Source organism: Alosa pseudoharengus, unplaced genomic scaffold (genome assembly GCF_046254945.1).
Source record: "Alosa pseudoharengus isolate Yale_2024_CS ecotype anadromous, Long Island Sound unplaced genomic scaffold, YU_APseudo_1.1 YU_APseudo_1.1_scf_6, whole genome shotgun sequence".
NCBI classification, from domain to species: Eukaryota; Metazoa; Chordata; class Actinopteri; order Clupeiformes; family Clupeidae; genus Alosa; species Alosa pseudoharengus.
In genome coordinates, this window is record NW_027468848.1 from 24,350,027 (window position 1) to 24,369,719 (window position 19,693).

Below are 19,693 nucleotides of genomic sequence, written 5' to 3' on the forward strand. Positions count from 1 at the left end.
CGGTAGGGGTATCTCAAAAACTAAAGCCCTTTCTGACCATTTGTCACTAGCCTGTATGTATTGATCTACCGTTTTCCTTGTATCCTTGCTCTCCGCCTCAGACACGTTCCTTATCGTGTCTCCCTCTTGATGGATAGCGGACTGTCCAACACATCGCAAGTTGTCCAACACACTCCCGGTTGTTTGACGTGGTCTAGGCGGAGTACTCAGCTTCCACTGACAGGACATGGCCATCTGCGTTTCAAGATTCGTTCGTTCGCTATAGTCCTGATTTGCTTGCTTTGCTTAATACAGCCTATAGTTCCTAATAGCATAAATCATGTTTTTCCGTAAACCTAGAACATGAATGTAACCTATAATTATGCTAACTTAACAGTATTGGAACAGAGGTATCAGTGTAGCCTACAACTTTATCACCTGAACATCCTTGTCAGTCAGCATATTAGCCTATGGGAACGTCTACAGAGTGTAATGTCATGCGAGTGTTTCTCCAAAATTAAGTTGGTGTTCTTTTTGAAACTTCGAATTATGGATTCCTGACCAGACAATGTGACGAAATAATTGCGTGAACAGAATCATTGTGATGTGGACAGACACACCTCAAAAATCTTGAGAATTTTAGCATCATCTGCTCTTGCAAAGCTGAATGAATGAATAGGCTACATTGCGTGTGAGCTATGCGTGTAAGTAGGAACATAGTTGTAGTATATGTTTTGCCGATTTGTTTCAGTAATCTATTTTTGACCCTATACTTCAGTTCCGTTTCTAGCCTATATCCTCCTTTTAGGCTACACGCACCAAAGACATCAAATCGTCTGAGGCAGTGACTTGAGTGGTTGTCGATTGTCAGAACTAGGCTACACGTAAGTAAAAAAAACACAACATAGCCTATATTTAACGACCTTTGAAACGACTTTACTTATACCAAAACACTACAATAACATTTTGTTAAAACCATTTATGTTGTTCAGCTAATTATGAATGTGTTACCCAGGTAATGATGTTAAACTTATTGACTTGGAATAAAAGATCATGATAACATTAAACAGACGTTTTTCTTTTAAAGGATGTTAGTAGGCCTACTTCAGAGCTATATTTTGCCTTAAATTTTGAACCAGACTTTGTTTTGATCTATTTTTTAGACTTTCAGACAGTTCATTATGAATGGTTCAGGTTCCCTGTCTGCGCTGTTCTTCAACAGCAGCCCAGCCAACCTAAGTGCGCTGGAGTCCTGTGGCATGCACACTCAACACGTCTCGATTGCCGTGCTGCTCTGCCTAGTCTTTGTGGTGGGCTTCTTCCTCAACTGCTTCAGCCTGTGGGTGTTCTGCTGCATGATGCCCAAATGGAATTCCGGAACCCTTCTTCAGTTCCATCTGGTACTGAGTGATGTCATCATCACCCTCACCACACCTCTCATGGTGGCCTACTTCGCCCTTGGCAGCCACTGGCCATTTGGGAGCTTCCTGTGCCGACTGAAGATCGCTCTGCTGTTTGTCCACTTGTACGGCAGCGTCATGTTTCTCACCCTGATCAGTGTTCACAGGTATATGACTGTTGTCCACTTCAAGCGGAACCCCTGGATAAAGCAAAAGAAGTTTGTGCATGCTGTGTGTGCTGGGGTGTGGTTGCTGATGCTGGCTAAAGGCACTGCTTGCTTTGTGGTCTTTGACACAAGTCAAGTGGACAACCACACACTGTGTCTCAGCATCCACCAGGGAGAATACATACACACGTATTTCATCCTCAACTTTTTTTTGCTCATCCTTGGATTCCTCTTGCCCTTTTCAGTGGCTGTTGGGTGCTATAGTCAACTAGCAAGGTCCGTGTCCCGGATCAACAGCAACACAAAAAAAGGTCGCTCAATTAAAAGCAAGTCCAACAAAATGGTTGCTGTCTGTGTTGTTATATTTGTAGTCTGCTTCTTGCCCTTGAACGTTATTAGAACTGTGGGAGTTATAGTCAAGATGTTCTTCCCCAAAAACTGTGATGTTCTACTGCAAGTGGAGACTGCATACTATGTGTCGTGGATCATTGCTGGAGCCAACAGTTGTTTTGATCCACTCATCTATTGTTTTGGCTCACAGAACTTTAGCAGAGCAATTTACAGCTCACTCAGGAAAATTGGAATCAGAGTTCAAACAGTTCAGCCCGCTTTTGATCAAGATGATCAGACAAAAGATGATCAGATGGATCCTTTAACAGTAAATGTAAACAAGGGTAACATATCATCTTCCTGCCTGTGAGCACAAGAATAGCTTAAGTTAATAGACATTTTTAAAATCCATCATCTGTAATCCTTCTCACCCCCTGCACGGGACAATGGGAGCGCTTAGCTCTTTTAGCATCAGACTGCTGCACCCATCTTGTAAAAAGGAACGCAGCTCTTTCATTCAGTCTGCCATTAGGAGTTATAATACCACTGTTATGAAAAACTGCACTGTTAATATTTAGGCTCAGTGTGAACTATTTCTATTCTTTTCAACAATTTATTTTTGATTCTTATATTGTTTACTATTTCTGCTATTTATTCTTATTATTGCTAGATCCATCTTCTCTGACTGTTGTAACTAGTACTTCCCCAGTGTAGGATTAAATAAAGTATCTTAAATGTAATTTGCATTCTGCATTGTGTTTCAATATGACTGTGTGTGTGTTTCAAACATTGTGCAAACTAAATTAATAGATGTAAAATAATTATGCAGGGCTCTTTTGCAGTAATTATTTTGAATGAATGAATGAATGAATTAATTATGCAGGGCAATTATGCAGTTGATCTTTATTTTCCATGTATGTAAAGCTTTATAGTGATGAATTTCAGTTGTCCTTTTGTCCCGGTTATAATTCAGTCTGCTGAAGAATATGTAGGCTACGTACAAACAGTCCAGACCAAGGGCCATATTTTAACGCAGCACAAAGCGCATTCTTATCACGACGCAAAGTGTATTCCTATCTTACACTCAGATTTTTTGCCGTGCGCTTTTATTGTGTCTAGGGGTGTGGCAATTCACGACCTCAGGTGTGGTCTAGCGCGTTATCTAAGCTATCTTACACCATCTAAAAAGCATTACCACTGTAAAGAAAAACCTGGTCTATAGCGAAAGCCGCATATGAAGCATAGCTGAAGACCCACTGTCACGAGATGAAAGTAGCAACTCCTCTGCAGGATAACTGTTTTGTTGTTGACTATGACACCACAGTGAAGTTAGTTTCACTTTGCCTATGAGTTCAAATAATAGACGAGTGCAGATGCGTGCAGCCTATACTCTACTAGTCACAAACAGATTTTAGTTAAACATTGTTTAGTGGAATACCTGTTCCATACGTCCTCCTTGCAACAGATTCCTTCAAATGCACCGCTGACCATCCAAATACCGATGCGTTATTTGAAGTCACGCTGCTTGCTGTTAAAGGGAATGACAGATGTCACTCTCATTGGTTTAAAGTTACGCCCAAAACACACCCATGACTGAAGAAACAAGAACCGCCTTTTTGCACCAGGCGCCCGACATTTGATAACAAAACCACCCCCAATGTGGACTGGACAAACCCCTAAATTTATGTAAGCTATTCGCTAGTGACCATGTGTTTTAGATCGCTAAGATAGGGCCCAATGTCTCTTCAACTAAGCCACACAAACTCCATTTTACACCACTTCCGTCTGGGCCTGTTCTAAATCCACCACCACCACATACATATATCAGTCTAACTCACCATCCACCACTCAGCATTGTTCACACGGTAAGCATGCCTACATGTAAGCTACCATATTATACATAATATTATATATAAAGAATACCATATAAAGCAGCAGGAAAGTTAAACTGTTTTAACAAATCTGAAAGTTACCAAGTTTTAAAAGTGTATGTAGTAAACCTTGTAACCTCATGAGGTTAGAGTGCATCCATTTCCGTATGCTGCTGCCACTGCCAGGGGAAGACAGCAGTGCATAAGAGAGAGTGATTGGCTGCAGCCTGCCTACTCCCCAAAGTCTGTACACCTCCAGGGGCCTCATTTATAAAACTCAGTGTAGATTCAATCCTAAAACATTGAGTAGACCTACGGCCAAATCTTGCAATTTGCATACGCTCAAAAATATTCTGATTTATAAAACCATGCGGCGCAAAACAAAATTCATTCATATTGCAGACTATGTGGTTTGTAGCAAAGTACCAAATAGGTCTACCTACACTAAACTGCAAACGTTTTCAGTAAATCATGTTTAGTAAGATATTGATTGATATACCTTAATAATATTAATATAGCCTAAATCATGCCTCTCCCGACAGTGCGATCTACTAGGCTACTTGCACTGACTGCTAGCCTAAATAATAAAGTTCATGCTCACAGTGTAGCCTAAAGCGAAATTCATTTGAATTAATGCAAATTATTCTATGTTGACTTCTGCTGACATTGACACCCACGGATGTGTTAGGCCTAAGGAGATATTGCTTTCGTGAACAAAATATAAGCGCCTATAATAAGCCATAAAACCTTTTTCCTAAGTCTCCTAGAAGATTTATTCTATTAAAATGCACATTGTTCAAGCATAGTTACACTGACCATACATCTTTTCTCTCATTTGGGCCACAGATTACTAGACTGCAAGGTATTCTGAGACAACCAGAAACCCAGCTCATATGAAATAATGCCCCACGCATTATTATCCATAAGATTATTTGTTTCAGTACAAATATCAATATTTTGCACCTTATCGTGTGCTGTATGATGAGCCCAAACGGTCATTAAGTTATTTTTGATACAAAATTGTCAGTCAGTAGGCTACTTATTTCACATATTGTAAAATGTCATACTTATATCGCTGTCTGCCAACTTTAACTTCCTTCTCCAGATTGATAGCCAATAAAATGATCGTATAAATGTAAGCATATTCATGAATCATTTTGCATTGACCTTTTATGGGATATTGTGGGATGACAATGGGAGGAGTATGACGCTCGTGCACGCATGCACAATTCAATGCAGGTTGGTATTTATAAGCAGCCGCCTGCGTAAAGTTGCCGCACGGTTTTATAAATCAGAATATTTTCTTGCGTACGAAGATGCAAGGTTTGGGCGTAAGCAATGTTTTAAGATGGAATCTACCATCAGTTTTTTAAATGAGGCCCCAGGACCCCACAAAAACACCTTCCTCTCTGCAATATTGGTCTCAACAAAATAGCCCCCTTTCTGTGTAGTGTTTTTGTACTTGCGTCTGCACTTTGTCCTGTATATACATATAGGCCTATAGCCTATATTACATTATATTTGTACTTAAATACTTATTATGTGTCTTGTACCATTTCACCCAGTCAAATCCCTTGTTCTTTCTTTTTTGTGTGATTCTGAATTGTCCACATATCAACAACAACAACAAAGGCAAGGATGTTATATGTGATGTGATAGCTATTACTAACAAATCAGAATACAGTTTTCTCTTAAAATTCATAAAGCTATCTCTATTGTCCCACTAACTCGTATAATGAAACATTACAAAAACAAGAGCAAGCAACAGACATTTGCCCTCTGTTAAAGAAAGTGAAACTTGAACCTAATCCAGATCCAGATCAATTAGGAGGGCGGTGAGTTTTTGTCTGAGTTACACACGTGCACACACACAGACACACACACACAAGCACGCATGCACACACACGCGCATGCACGCACGCACACACATGTACGCATGCACGCACACAGACAGATGGAAGGACCCGATTACAGTACCATCTGCCCCCTATCGGACATGAGGAGACTCTCACTCTCATGTCACACTTCTCTCTTTCTTGATGACTTGGTGACTGACAGTAGTTGTGTTGTGTTATGCTACCTGCGGTTCAGTGGTGACCACTTGCACTAGTGGTGCCCACTTGCACTACACTGCAAGGAAGAGAGTTAAAGAGTGGTGCTTTAGGCCTGCAGATAACTGATCAGGAAACATAGTGTTGCCACAGTTCCTCTCTCTCTCTCTCTCTCTCTCCCTCTTTCTCTCTCTTTATCTATCTCTTTATGTGTGTGTGTGTGTGTGTGTGTGTGTGTGTGTTGTGGGTGTGGGTATGTGTGATACAAAATGCCCCATTTAGAGGAAATGACTGTTCTTCAACGAATGAAGTGCAACAAAAACATTCTTATGTGCAATTACGCTCATAGTCATATCGTGACCAGCTGAAGCTCTCCAAGACCATCTCCAAGTAGGTGCTTTGTAACGGCTTAAATGAATTTAAATATTGATCTGATCTGTTTTAAAGAAACTGTCTGCTTTGCTCTGATTTAAATAAACTATATTGATACTCTTTTTATACACTCTTTGAATAGACACATACTGTACGTACTTAAATGCAAAATAGTTATTTTTTTCATGTGAACTACTGCAAAACTAGCTATAAAGGTCTTCAGAATTGTGTCATCAACATGCTGTCATTAGTGTAGTTTCAACTGAATTTTTGAAGATTCCTATATCATGTGTTTTACACTTAGAATAATATATTAGTATAATATTGATGAGTAGTCTCCTTTTGCCTGACTTCTACTAGAATTAGTTTTTTTTGTTGAAAGACAAGCACTGTTAATCAAGCAATGTTTTTTGTTTGTTTGTTTGTTTGTTTGTTTGTTTTGTGTTAATCAAGCAATATTTTATGTTTCTCGCACCCTCGAGCTCTTGACACCAAGGCATGATGAACAACTTGTCACAATTGAACACCTCAAACAGCAGCTTGCAGACTGCAGATTGCATTGCTGAGGCCCAGCACATCTCTCTCGCTGTATTTATCACCCTGGTCTTCGTGGTGGGATTTTGCCTCAACGGTTTCAGCCTGTGGGTCTTCTGTTGCCGCATGCCCCATTGGAACTCTGGGACGGTTCTACAATTCCACCTGGCCCTTAGCGATGCTCTCGCCACCCCAGCCACCATCATGGCAGCTGTGTATTTTGCCAATGACAGCAGCTGGCCATTTGGGAGGTTTCTGTGTCAAGTGAAGATTGGTCTACTCAGTGCACATTTTTATGGGAGCACCTTGTTTCTGATGCTCATCAGCATCCACCGATACGTGGCGGTGGTCCATTTCAATCGGAGTAGCCTCATGAAGCAAAAAACCTTCGTCAAAAAACTCTGTGGTGGGATCTGGATTTTTTTGCTGGCAAAAGGCATCATCTATGCCAACCTTCTCCCATCCAGCACTGAAAAGTCACGTCGCGTACAATGCCTCACCATTCATCAGGAAAAACTTGTAGATGCCTACTTTGTTATTAATTTCATTCTCTTCATTGTTGGCTTCCTTCTACCATTCTCTGTCTCAGCCGCCTGCTATGGCCTACTTGCTAGCTCTGTGTCTCAAATCAACCCAAGCACGGCCCATGGTCCAGCAGTCAAGTCAAAGTCCCTAAGGATGATTGCTGTTTGTCTTCTGATATTTGGACTGTGTTTCCTGCCACTGAATGTCACCCGAACTATAGGAGTAGTGGTGAAGAGGTTCTACTCAGACAGTTGTGATGTTCTTCGACGAGTGGAGACTGCTTATTATGTTTCTTGGATCTTGGGCGGTGTTAACTGCTGTCTGGATCCTCTCATCTACTTCTTCGGCTCAAACAATTTCAGGAGAACGATTTGGAGTTCTCTCAAGATCTCACGAGAGGAAAATAGGAATGAGTCAGAGACAATTAGCCAAACTGGTCGGAGAGTTGTAATCAATAATGGCACATAAATGATCTTGACAGACAAAAACGGCCCTTTTATGTTTTTTGTTATCTATGTTACTTTTTGAAATAGAAATGGCATTTCTTTGTAAATACATTTTTGTTTTGTCGTGGTTAGGCATTTGTTTTTTTTGTTCCACTGTTAGCTGCAGTATTTTGTATAGCCTCTAACCACAATTAATGTTGTATACACAGGACTGTATATTAACTTTTTTGCACATTGCACTGCTGTTGATAGATTTGTAGCACTAGCCTCAAAATCTGTTGAATTGGATAAAACCATCTCTAAAAATTAATCAGGGCAGTTCATCAATTGTGGTTGGAAACTTGGCCTGCTGCATCTGCAATGATAAAAGATCATGTAGTTTTTGTTTTTCTAAAAACAGAAAGAACAATCCCTGTTAGTTCCATGTAGTTTGACTTTTCAACAACCATCAGAAAGAGAGAGGTCATGCCATGGATGTTTAGTGAATTTTTCTAAGGTGCTTCTTAATAGGAATTGGAAGTCAGTTAATTTGTTTCGTAATAAGATGTGCGAGTAAATTTGATTTTATTCATCTTTAGTTCATATTTTTGAGTGGGCTAACTGACATGTCAAAAAGTGTGCAACTGTGCATCCATGAAATGCGTCACTAGAAATCACATCCATAAAACCATCCCATACACAAAATGTAGCCTAATGAAGATAGCTGAACGTCTGTGGCTAAAACAGCACTACGGAGAGTGTTGTGAAGATTTATATTAAAACCAATAGCATGCAGGCTTTAATTAAGCACTAAAGGGGAGTATAGAGCTTAGCGTATGATGTTTGACAGACAGAAGCGAGCATTCCTTTTTTTTCTTTGAACTTTTAATTGTGAATGTTTTGTGAATTCTCAAGGGACTACGATTCCCTGCACATAGAAGTATAACACATGCACTTAAAATAAACAAGTGGCTGAGGCTATGCTGGTAAGTCATCCATTGCACAGACTCATGTTTTTGTAGCATGTATTGTAGCACTGTAGAGCCCTGATACAGGTTAAGTCATTTTTCTAATAGAAAAGGGGATGTGAAAAAAGGTTGGTGGTCATCTAGACTCTTTGGTGGAGGTCATCTGGACTTTGATAGATTTAGATCTTATTTTGGAAAATATCTGTTGACACAATTACTAAAAGGGACATCATTTTGTATATAAAGAAAAAAAAACCCACTAAAACATGATGTGACTTTTTTATATACACGTCTATAAAGCTCAGAATTATTGAGATTAACATTCTTCTTTTAGAAAATGTTTTCCATGAGAAGCTTGATTCATCTATATTTCCTCACAATTCACAACATCCCTACGGTAAAAGACCCATGAGAGAGGACAATAGTGACAATATGAACACAGTGCCCCTAAGCATGCCTAACCTTGAAGGGCAGCAGCAGGTGCACAGTTTATAGGCCTACTGAAAATGGGGAAAGATGTTGTAGCATGCTGGGGGTGGGGTGGGGGGTACACTTTCCAAATGGCTGTTGTATAGCCTCCTAGCATATATTGGATTTTGTGTTATGCTGTTGTTTAGTTGTTAGAGGTCAGAGGTTGTGTCCTTTTGTGAGTAAGAGTAATACCTGATGTTATATAGCTTGACTGTAGCTTAAATGTTATTCTATTGCTGTAGGTGTACCTCTGCAGCTTAAATGTAAAAAATGTGTAAATGTTAATTGCTTAAATGTTATTCTACTGTTGTAAGCGTCTGCCAAATGAATAAAAGTAAATGTAAATGTTAAATGTAAGTGTTTCATCCATGTTCATACAGTTTATGCCTGCTGTCATGGCAACAGATCCAGTATACAGTATGTGTCATTTCCGGAGCACTGGAGAAAGTAATGGAAGCATGAAAAGTAAAAAGTGTATAGTTCCATAAAAAATTGTTATCTATAAAAAATGTCAAATACAAGTTCCCGGCCAGCATCTTGAATTTAACAAAAACACACAAGAGTGACACAAACTTGATAAATGAGCTTAGTGGGGTATAAGGTTGGTGAAGAAGCTGGCAGTCTGAGTCACCATCATCCTGGAAGGCGAGTCCTCTGATCTCCAGACAGTGGAGTGGTCTAACCCGGTCCACTGGGTCCACTCATTGGGAAGGTTCTGCAGCAACAGACAGATCTTTGCTCAGAATGCCGGGTACAAGCTGGTTGGCCACAGCATTAGTGAGGGTGAGAGCCTGGGTGGGGCCACCATTTCACCGGACTGCTACGGGACCCTGCGTTGGATGAACGGACGTGCCAAAATCATTTCTGCACAGAACCTCTCATGTGAAGCGGAAATAGGAGTTTCTATAGCTGGGTCGCGGTTACAGCGTGGTTCAAGCCTGAGAGTCCTGAAAGACCTGATGCTATTATTATGACCGCTGCGCAGCGAAGCGGCGGTCATAAAGGTTTAGTCAGAGTTTATTCTTCCGTTTTTAACATTTTTTTTTTTTATTGCAAACACCATTGACATTACAGAAAATGCAACACTACGACATGCACAAGAATACTACATAAGACAAACAGATGTACATTACACAAACACATACTGTAACTTAACAAGACATCACATTGACTTGGCTTCTTAACACAACATAACATTAATAACAGAAAGGCTAAGGATGATTTGCGTGTGTGTGAGTGTGTGAGGATGTATGTGTGTGTGTGTGTGTGTGTGTGCATATGTGTAAGGCTGGCTTACTGTTGGGCCAGGAGGAGAGAAGCTGGAACACAGAGAGGGAGGGTTTCAGAGGAGAGGAGTTGTAATTATTCTGTTAAAGATAAGTGTAATAATAAGAATAACTGATTGCCTGACTGATTGCCAACCTGGGCACCCATTAATGGCCACAGTTCCACCCAGCCCTCGCAGTTATACGGCGACGAGCTGACAGAGGGGAGGACCTGCGTGCCACCCATCCCCCCAGGCCCCCAGCATATGCACACATCCCCCACTACCACGACCAACCTCACCTCGTCCCCAGACCTCCACCCAACACGCCACTCTTGACCTAAATATGTATGTGAATGGCTAGGTTGAGGGCTCTATCTTGTGTGTAGCATTAAAAGAAGTGGGCATGCATGGTGAATATCTGTCAGGATTTCCCCATGCACACCACACTTTCCCTGTGTAAGATGTATGCCTCCTCTGTAATGTGTGCATTAAAATAAGTGAGGCATGCAGATAGACACCTGATAAGGCATCTACCTGCACTCCACTCTTACCCTAGCCTGTTTTGTAGTTTTTGTTTATGTTTGATGAATGTCACCTAACATGTAGTGCAATTAAAAGAGAGTAAAGCGTGCTGTGTGCTTCCAGGACAAGGCGTGTGCATGAGCGTTTGAGGAGGGTGCACAACGGGGGCCCAGGGCCAATAGATAACCCACAGGACCCAACCAATGGCAAATCCACACAGCGACCCGCCAGGACAGAGTCTCCCAAGCCATCCAATGGGGCCCGGCAGAATAACGATGAGAGAGGCAGAGAGAAAGAGTGAAATTAGTAAAGTTTATCAGAGAATGTAAATAAAAGGGGGAGGGGAAGAAGGGGATGCTATTTATTTGCTATTTATAATAATAATAATAATAATAATAATAATAATAACAGTTCCAGCTACCATCCCCTGCCCAGTGTTCGATGATATGTGTATCTGTTGATGAAGTGTGTTATGATGGTGTGGAGATCTCAGGCAAAGAGGGTCAGGACTGTAAGTAGGTGATAAAGGGGTACCAAGGAGAGGTTGTATCCTGATGTTACGGTCAGGTTGAGGGATAACACACACTGATTAATGGCTGCCTTAGGACCAGCTGACTGCTGGGCGTGGCAGGCACGATGTTTTAAAAATTGATTACAGGTGGATACCTGGAGGAGCGCGAAAACGCCAGTCTCGCGCAGGAATTTGAAAGTGTGCACGCTACCAGGATTACCTGTTTCTCCGACGTCCCTTCAGACTATTGTGGTTTTTGTTTATCCTTATACAACGTTTTCACCTGGCACCCGGACTTTACTAATTAAAACTTGAACTCCCAAAACCGAACAACCGCAAGACAGCTGGCCGCTCTCGGGAAAGAGCAAGACCTGTGCTGGTCCGGTACGCACGCTAGCCTGGGAAGTCGGTAAGCTGGTTCCTCTCGCAGTCTTTAGTAGTTACATATCAACATCTTCACCCACACCACTGATATAGACTCCCAACTCAAGTTACCACATACACGCAGGGCAAGTTGCACTGAGGGCTCAATTTAGCTAGCTATTGTTAAACCCCCCCTAGACTAACGAGCTATCTTGGTAAATTAGGTAGGCTGGCTTTTGGTTTTCGCGTTTCACTTTGGCGTTCGCGGAATTTGCGTTTGTGGGTCGCAGGGTGAACCCTCGGTGGTAACAAGTGGGGGCTCGTCCGGGAGCAATGGTTTGTTCCTTGTAGTGTATTGTGGTTAGTAGTTCGGTTACGAAGTGTGTTTTGTATAGCCGTGTTCGTTGTAAGGCTTTGTAAACATTTGTTAGTGATTTCATACTGTGGCATTATTTGTGTGGCTTTACAAAAGCAACGTAGGCGTTTTGTTTGCTTTATCTCTGCAGTTTGTGAAGTGTTGGTGGTAACCAACAGATTTGTGTGATTTGCTTTTGTGAAATTGTTCTGTTATAAGGTCTGCGTTTAGAGGTGCCTGTTTGGAGTAGGCCTAATTATTTGTTTGCCAAGTCGGATACATTGTGAAACTTCTATGTTTAGATTGTAGGCATTGTAGCGCCATCTCGTGCGTGATTGATATTATTGTGTTGGTGACAGGCTAATTAAGGTGTTTGTTTGCCTGCATTATACGTTTAAGATACCTAACGTTCTTTTGATTATTCAGTCAATGGTAGGCCTATACTGTGACATTCTGTGCATTGACGAGTGTTAATATATTCTGTGTGGAGCAACTTTGGCAACTAGGTAGTTGCATTTTGAATAAATTTGGTTTGGCCTGACATTTTGACTACTTTTGAATTAACTTTTGAAAACGTCTTGCCTCCTGGTAAAAATGGAGTTTAATGCTGAGGAGTTTATGGCAGAGGAGGTAACTCGATGTCGGCTCATAAAGCTCACTAAGCCACAGATAGTGCAGCTGTTTGATTTCATGGAGATTGAGCATACAGAGGACATGAAGAAAATCAGGCTTGTGGATAAATTAGCTTTGCAGCTTGGGCTAACAGATGAGCGCACTAGAGAAATACGCAGAGAGAAAGACAGGCTGTATGAAGAAGAACAGCGTGAGAAAAGAGAGCGTGATTTACAACTTGAATTGCAGGTAGCTAGCACAAAGCTGGAACAGACAAAGAGAGAAAGCCAAGATAATCAACGTCAGCGGGATCATGAGGGCCGCTTTGATATCGGTAGGTGTTTGAAGATCATGCCACGGTTTTGTGCAGAATCTCCAGAGATTTTTTTCGAGACATTTGAGCGCATTGCAACTGAGAGGTCTTGGCCTCAGGCGGAATGGGTGACGTGGTTAGAAGAGAATTCACAGGTAAGGCGCAGGAAGCGTACATTGCTCTCGGGTTTGCAGATAGTGGTGAATATGGGGTGGTTTAAAAAAGCTGTACTCAGGGCTTATGAATGGGTTCCTGAAGCTTATCGGCTGGAATTCCGTACCTTAACGTTAAAGTCTGAGCAGACATATGTCGATCTTGCTAGACAGCAGGAGCTGGCGTTCGACAAGTGGCTGCGGGCAGGGGCGGACTGGGACCAAAAATCGGCCCTGGCATATTTGGCCCAAGCGGCCCTCAAATCGGTCGGGCACACCTAATTAAATACACAATCTTTGCATTACCCTTAAATATGCATACATTTTCAACTGTCATGAAGCACTGAACATGATGTAGGCCTCACTGACTATCACCATGGCTATCACTCTGACCAATCAGAGGTAGCCATAGAGCACATTATCTCCATATTCAAGTAGGCTATACAAGCAATTATTAAAGACGAGTTTCTGCTTGAATTCAAAGTATCATTTCAAATTATTCAATAGGCTACATTTAAACTATACATTGCTCAACAAACAATTACTGAAGCCTATGTGTAAATAGCTAAATTAGCCTACCTTGTTGTAGACATTAATGTAATTTATACCAGCTGAATATAGGCCCATCAGGTCAACTGAAACAACACAAAATAAACAGGGCTGTTGCTGGAAATATTTTATTCCTGTAGGCTATAGCCTACTACCTACCTACATTGCTGGTACATTTTGGAACAGTATAGCTACATGAACTAATGTCTTCCAGTAGCCTATAGGTTATATATAGCTTAGTTGGCTTGTGCATGAATAAGACTTGACGTTTTGCCTACATTTCCGTCAGTCAACAGTCTTTTAGCCCATCTTTACCATGATAACACTTCCAAGATAGAACCTTTTCGACAGTCTACTTTGAGAGACCAACCACCACTCATGCCATCGATGTTGAATTTTGGGTGTCTGACGGAAACTGATCAATCTGACCAACAATTAACGTCCATTTGATACTCTTTTGCTGTCCGGGTTTGCAAATCATTAATTTAGAAAATTCATTAGCCTACCATATAATTACATTATCGCAATTAATATCTCATAATAATCATCATCGTCAGCATGGCATGTCACACATACCTGCTCCACCACTGAGTTCTTATCATGTAGCCTCAACTAGGCTCTCTCCACCACCTGCTCACTGTCCCTCTGCTCTGTATGCTTGCTTACATTCTCGTTCAAACTCAACATGTTGCTGACATATGCTAGCCTACTTGCAATATTGTATTTTTGAAGATTCTACATTGGTGTTACTTTTGCAAAATTGTCACTAACGGCACCCGCCGCAATTTCGTGTAGGCAACTTCGATTAACTTTTGATGCGCTCACAGAATTCTGGCTCTGATGGTGCATTCAGAGCACCTCGGAATGACAAGGACCGCCCCCATGGCTACTTTGTTTTTCCGACAGCAAGTGTTCAAGTAGCCTGGTGTTACCATCCTACGTACTTCCGGCCAAAATTTGATTTCAGCCTCGCACGTAGTCTGGCCCAACAGACAGTATGCGGTTCGCGTACAACCGCGCCAATCAGCGAACAGTTGAGTGATGACGCGGAACTTGCCTGCCGAGTTGCTTGTTGTAGTCCAGCGAAGCTTGTAGTTCAACATTATAGCAACAATGGCGACGGAGGAAGAGACGCTAGAAGCTATCCGCGAAGTTGTCTCAACTCTCGAGGGCATCACGCAATTAAAGCAGGAACAATAGGCTTGTCAATTTTATAAATGGCAAGGACGTCGTAAAACTCTCCTTCCAACTGGCTTTGGAAAAAAAGTTTGATTTATCAGATGGTGATTACTAAACCTAAACGCACAAGTGTACTACATGCATCACTACTTTTCATGTTTTCAAATAAACGTTTGCTGCTCGTTATTCTCCCCCCTACTCTCAAATTACCTTTACAAAATCAATGCGGCCTACTAAGGAATGGAATGTTAGCTACTAGCCTACCGAGCGGGGCTCAAGGCGAGGCTGTGTGTCTTGACTTGAGCTAGCCGGTTACCAAGCGGGGCTCAAGGAAAGGCTGCTGTGATTGTGCTTGACTGGGACTAGCGGTTACCGAGCTGGGCTCAAGGTAAACCACTCCGTGTTTGTGTTTGACAGAGGCCTGTGGCTGAGCTGGGCTCCAGGCGAGGCTACCGTGCTTGTGGACAGTAACGTTAGCCAGTCACGGAGCATGGCTCAAGGTGAGGCTGCGTTGTTTTATGCCGAACAACTGTTAGTTTAACTGAGCAAGCTCCAGGTTAAATAACACGTAGGTCATCAGTACAATCCAACTTATCCAAGAGTGTAGTCTGAACAGCCCGTGTAGGACGAAGTAAAAGCTCCGTAGCTCCGACGAAGTCACCGGGCTGCGTAGAACAACAATCGTCTGATAAGCGGCGAGAAGAGATAAGAGGAAAACTGGCGTGTGACAAGAGCTGATATAATCTCGGTGACATGACGCTTTTGGTATACAACTCTCGGTCTGTGGCTGGCGCAAGTTAGGGATATATCCACTACGAAGAGACTGCCCTGGCGGTCAGGTAGCCTACATACTAGCCAGCGGTCTGTTTACTACTGAGAGCAGAAGTGAGAAGCGTAAGAGCCTGAAGCGGAAGTGGTAAGCGTAATAGCCTGAACTCCGGCGCACAGCATACGTCATTACCAAACGTTGCTGATTGGTCAAGGGAACTCCAATGATTTTAAACCTCGAAATAAGCATCCGCCCATTACGGAGACGGATTCTTATTACTTTGTTCCAGACTGTATGACGAAGAGAATTCGTAGTCACAGGCGGTAAGGGCCAGGCTAGTGTTCAAGTGCTTTGCCATCGAATGTGTGACAAACACGGATGCCACAACAAAGGTTAAAACATATACTCACTAATCCTAAACAAACAACTGTATTTGCTTAAAATATAGTGTAAGATGCTCGTGAAAGAAAGATATGCAGCTTTTCAAGTGATAAAAAGGGCAAATTCCCAAGTTCACATTAAAACTGTTGGACATGAAAGGCCACATGGACTACAAACGAACTACAACGTGACGACAAAAGTGATGACGAGCCCCTAACTGGGCAACTCTGTTAGCAAAATCTAGCCCCAGTTTCCGACCTCTGACTCACACATTAAGTGACGTGAATGACGCGGAATGATGATGTTTTCACTCGGAGAAAGGTTTTTACGAAGCCCATGAACGCTAGGTGAGCCAAAATGGGAGGGGTGGGGCCTGACATGAGCTGTTATGATGGTGCATTCAGAGCACCTCGGAATGACAAGGACCGCCCCCATGGCTACTTTGTTTTTCCGACAGCAAGTGTTCAAGTGCTTTGCCATCGAATGTGTGACAAACACGGATGCCACAACAAAGGTTAAAACATACACTCACTAATCCTAAACAAACAACTGTATTTGCTTAAAATATAGTGTAAGATGCTATTGAAAGAAATATATGCAGCTTTTCAAGTGATAAAAAGGGCAAATTCCCAAGTTGACATTAAAACTGTTGGACATGAAAGGCCACATGGACTACAAACGAACTACAACGTGACGACAAAAGTGATGACGAGCCCCTAACTGGGCAACTCTGTTAGCAAAATCTAGCCCCAGTTTCCGACCTCTGACTCACACATTATGTGACGTGAATGACGCGGAATGATGATGTTTTCACTCGGAGAAAGGTTTTTCCGAAGCAAATGAACGCTAGGTCAGATCAGTGAGTGTCAATATGGAAATGTAACCAATGGGCCGCTGATTGTCCTTCCTTTGGGCCGGACGCTACGAGCATGTTCGGGAAACAGTCGGAAAAAACAAACGAACGAGTGTCTCCGTCGTTATCGGGAAACTGGGCCCTGGGCTGTCAGGTGACTGCACGTCACAGCTATAGGCCTACGGTTTAAACTTCGGATCTACATATTAATTCACATCAATACGAAAATAGAAACACTTTGACATCTGCATGTAAGCATCCCAAGGCTATATACCACACACAGACATAAATAATTGTAATTATCTAAGATTTGATTGTTGCACCATGCAATCATTTTTCGCGGTGTTTAAAGATAAGAAAGAAGTCGAGTAAGAAAGTGAGGAAATGTGCAGTGCAGACTAAACCACATGTTCCTTTCTCTGCTTTTACCTCATAGGCCTAATAAAATATAGCCTTCACTTAGCAAAGATAATGGCAAACTATTCTGGCAACGTCTCGTTTCATAACTTGATTGCATTTTTGTCCGCTTTTCATCACATTATTATGACCATTAAATGTAGGCTATGCTATTTTGCACGCTAAAATCTGATTCATCACAGGTAAACACAATAAAGAATGGGAACGTAAGTTGGATAATGTATTCTAAGTTGTAATTCCTCCTATGTCCTGTTGGTGACCTCAGTGAGAAGTACTGTTAAGACGCTCTTAGCCGGTAACGAGTACTCTGGAGCACTCGTAGATCTACGAGTGTTTTCACGACGCTCTTAAGCTACGATGGTTTCGGGAAACAGTCGGCAAATCTTAAGACGTTCGTAAGAGGGACTTTACGACGCTCTTAGGCTTAAGATGCTTTCGGGGAAGTGGGCCCTGCTATCAGTTAGGCTATGTTTAAACCCCGTTATTTAATGATGCAGAACATCCAGCTGAACTATAGTTATGAACACTACTTTAATCATTTCCATATTTAATTTTACGCACATATTTAATTTGCGGAGTGCAGTGAATCATCGGTTTGTCCGGCACCTGCGAACGCACCTCTCTCATCCCGCCCGCTCCCGCAAAGAGCTTTCAAAAGTTGTCCAGCGCCGCACTCTTTTGCGTCGGGGTCTACTGCGGGAGTGCAGACCTCTACATCAAGCAAAAGATCTATGAGGGTGGGAGGCAGTTCACATCCAAGCAGCAGCTCTGCAGGCTATTCTGCAACTAAAGCAGACACTCTCCAAGAACTCACAAGTTGGATGCAAGAATTGTGAAGGTGATATCAATGAAGGGGTCCTAACATGTAACTTGGCCTGTTAAGATGTTTTTGATTGAAATAACTTTTGATTTAATATCACCTCCTAATGCTGCAAATTCAACAAATGACCATGTTTAGTTCTTCACAAGCTATACAATGTCTTAGTCTAGTTGACAGAAAGGTGAACCCGGAAATGTTGAGTACACCAAAGTTTTATGATAGAAATGTATAGTATGGGTCCCCAGCATGCAGAAACTGCCAGATGCTAATTTGCATATGTTGGGCAATTTGTGTAATTAAGCTAATTAGCATAAATTAGCATAATCGCCTATATTGATCATATTATAGGAGCTGCTTGGCCAAAATGGACAATGTTAGTATGTTTTTAGGGGTTACTGGAAATGCTGAGTCCATATCTGACATTTTCAAGACTGAAAATCACTATTATGACCGCCGCGCAGCGAAGGTTTAGTCAGATTTTTTTTTTTTTTTTTTTTTTTTCGCATGCCCAAATTTCCGTCAATGAGTCCCGGGACACTGAAAGACCGGGGTACACAAACTTGGTGGGCATGTAACCCCACATGGATAGCATGGAACAGGCACGGCGCTACGGGTGGGCCTGGATGGGCCTAGGCCAGGGGTGGGCAACTAATTTCCCCAAGGGGCCACATGACAAACTGGGACTGTTGAGGAGGGCCGGACCCAAAATACCGAACTCAAGTCTGAACTCAATTTTGTCCAATTCTATTCTGTTCTTGTATAACATTAAGTAAATCATATGGTTTTGTTTACTACTCGTAAGAACAGATGAAAATGTGAGGGAGACCAAGGAAAAACAGCAATAGGCTATTTAATCTATGTCCAGTATTTAATCCTCATTCTCGAAAATGATTTTTTGACATTGACATTTTTTTTTTCAGTTTTCAAAGGCTGATATAAAAAAGTACTACAATATCTATATAATTAGGCTAGGCCATGAAAATGTGAATGAGTCAGTACAACCATAGGCCTGTGCCACCATTTCATCAATACTCAGCAATATTTCATCATTAAATCATTACCATCATTACCATCATTAAATTAACTCTATGCAGAATTAGACTATGAAAATGTGAAGCAGACAATAGTAGGCTGTCATTAGTTAATCAACATGCACAAAGAAAACTATTTTAAAAATGTAGGCTATGTTTTTGCTTTAACTTTATGCACAAAACTGTGATTGGTCAACTCGCCCTGTGTGTTGAGCCGGCTGCTTCAAGCAACCTGTGGGTAGTAGCATCATACTAGTTCGCTAACATAAGCTTTGCAAATAAACTCAGACATATTTTGGTTACAGTGACGGGGTTATCCGAATGTAAACTGTCTCTCTGCCAGTAACGTTTTGAAATTAACACTTCGTATCTCCAACAAACAGCAGGAGTTCGTTCTGACAACCTTTGCGGTGGTGAGCGACGAAGACATACAGTAAGAGACACAAAACTTTGAAAGGTTTACGCCGACTTAAAGGCAACTGCATTGTGTCGACGCAGAAGCATAA

The 19,693-nt window shown here is 41.8% G+C and overlaps 2 protein-coding genes across 3 annotated transcripts; both read left to right on the forward strand.

The window, feature by feature from the left end:
- Positions 1–694: 694 nt before the first annotated feature.
- On the forward strand, positions 695–2,251 carry LOC143106035 (lysophosphatidic acid receptor 6-like). The gene is made up of 2 exons (XM_076270207.1): positions 695–863; positions 1,143–2,251. Exon 2 carries the CDS (start codon positions 1,161–1,163, stop codon positions 2,244–2,246), a length of 1,086 nt encoding a protein of 361 aa, XP_076126322.1. The 5' UTR covers positions 695–863; positions 1,143–1,160; the 3' UTR covers positions 2,247–2,251.
- A 3,848-nt stretch (positions 2,252–6,099) lies between these two features.
- LOC143105588 (P2Y purinoceptor 2) lies at positions 6,100–9,445 on the forward strand. 2 transcript variants are annotated; one of them, XM_076269610.1, is made up of 2 exons: positions 6,100–6,188; positions 6,653–9,445. In XM_076269610.1, the coding sequence occupies exon 2, from the start codon at positions 6,669–6,671 to the stop codon at positions 7,695–7,697; it is 1,029 nt and encodes a 342-aa protein (XP_076125725.1). In that variant the 5' UTR covers positions 6,100–6,188; positions 6,653–6,668; the 3' UTR covers positions 7,698–9,445. The 2 variants fall into 2 exon arrangements, with proteins under 2 accessions (XP_076125725.1, XP_076125724.1); XM_076269609.1 differs by having other exon boundaries at positions 6,101–6,188; positions 6,624–9,445.
- Positions 9,446–19,693: the final 10,248 nt, after the last annotated feature.

Coding starts and splice junctions, on each gene's coding strand:
- LOC143106035 (XM_076270207.1), top strand. CDS start 1,161: ATGAATGGTTCAGGTTCCCTGTCTGCGCTGTTCTTCAACAGCAGCCCA.
- LOC143105588 (XM_076269610.1), top strand. CDS start 6,669: ATGATGAACAACTTGTCACAATTGAACACCTCAAACAGCAGCTTGCAG.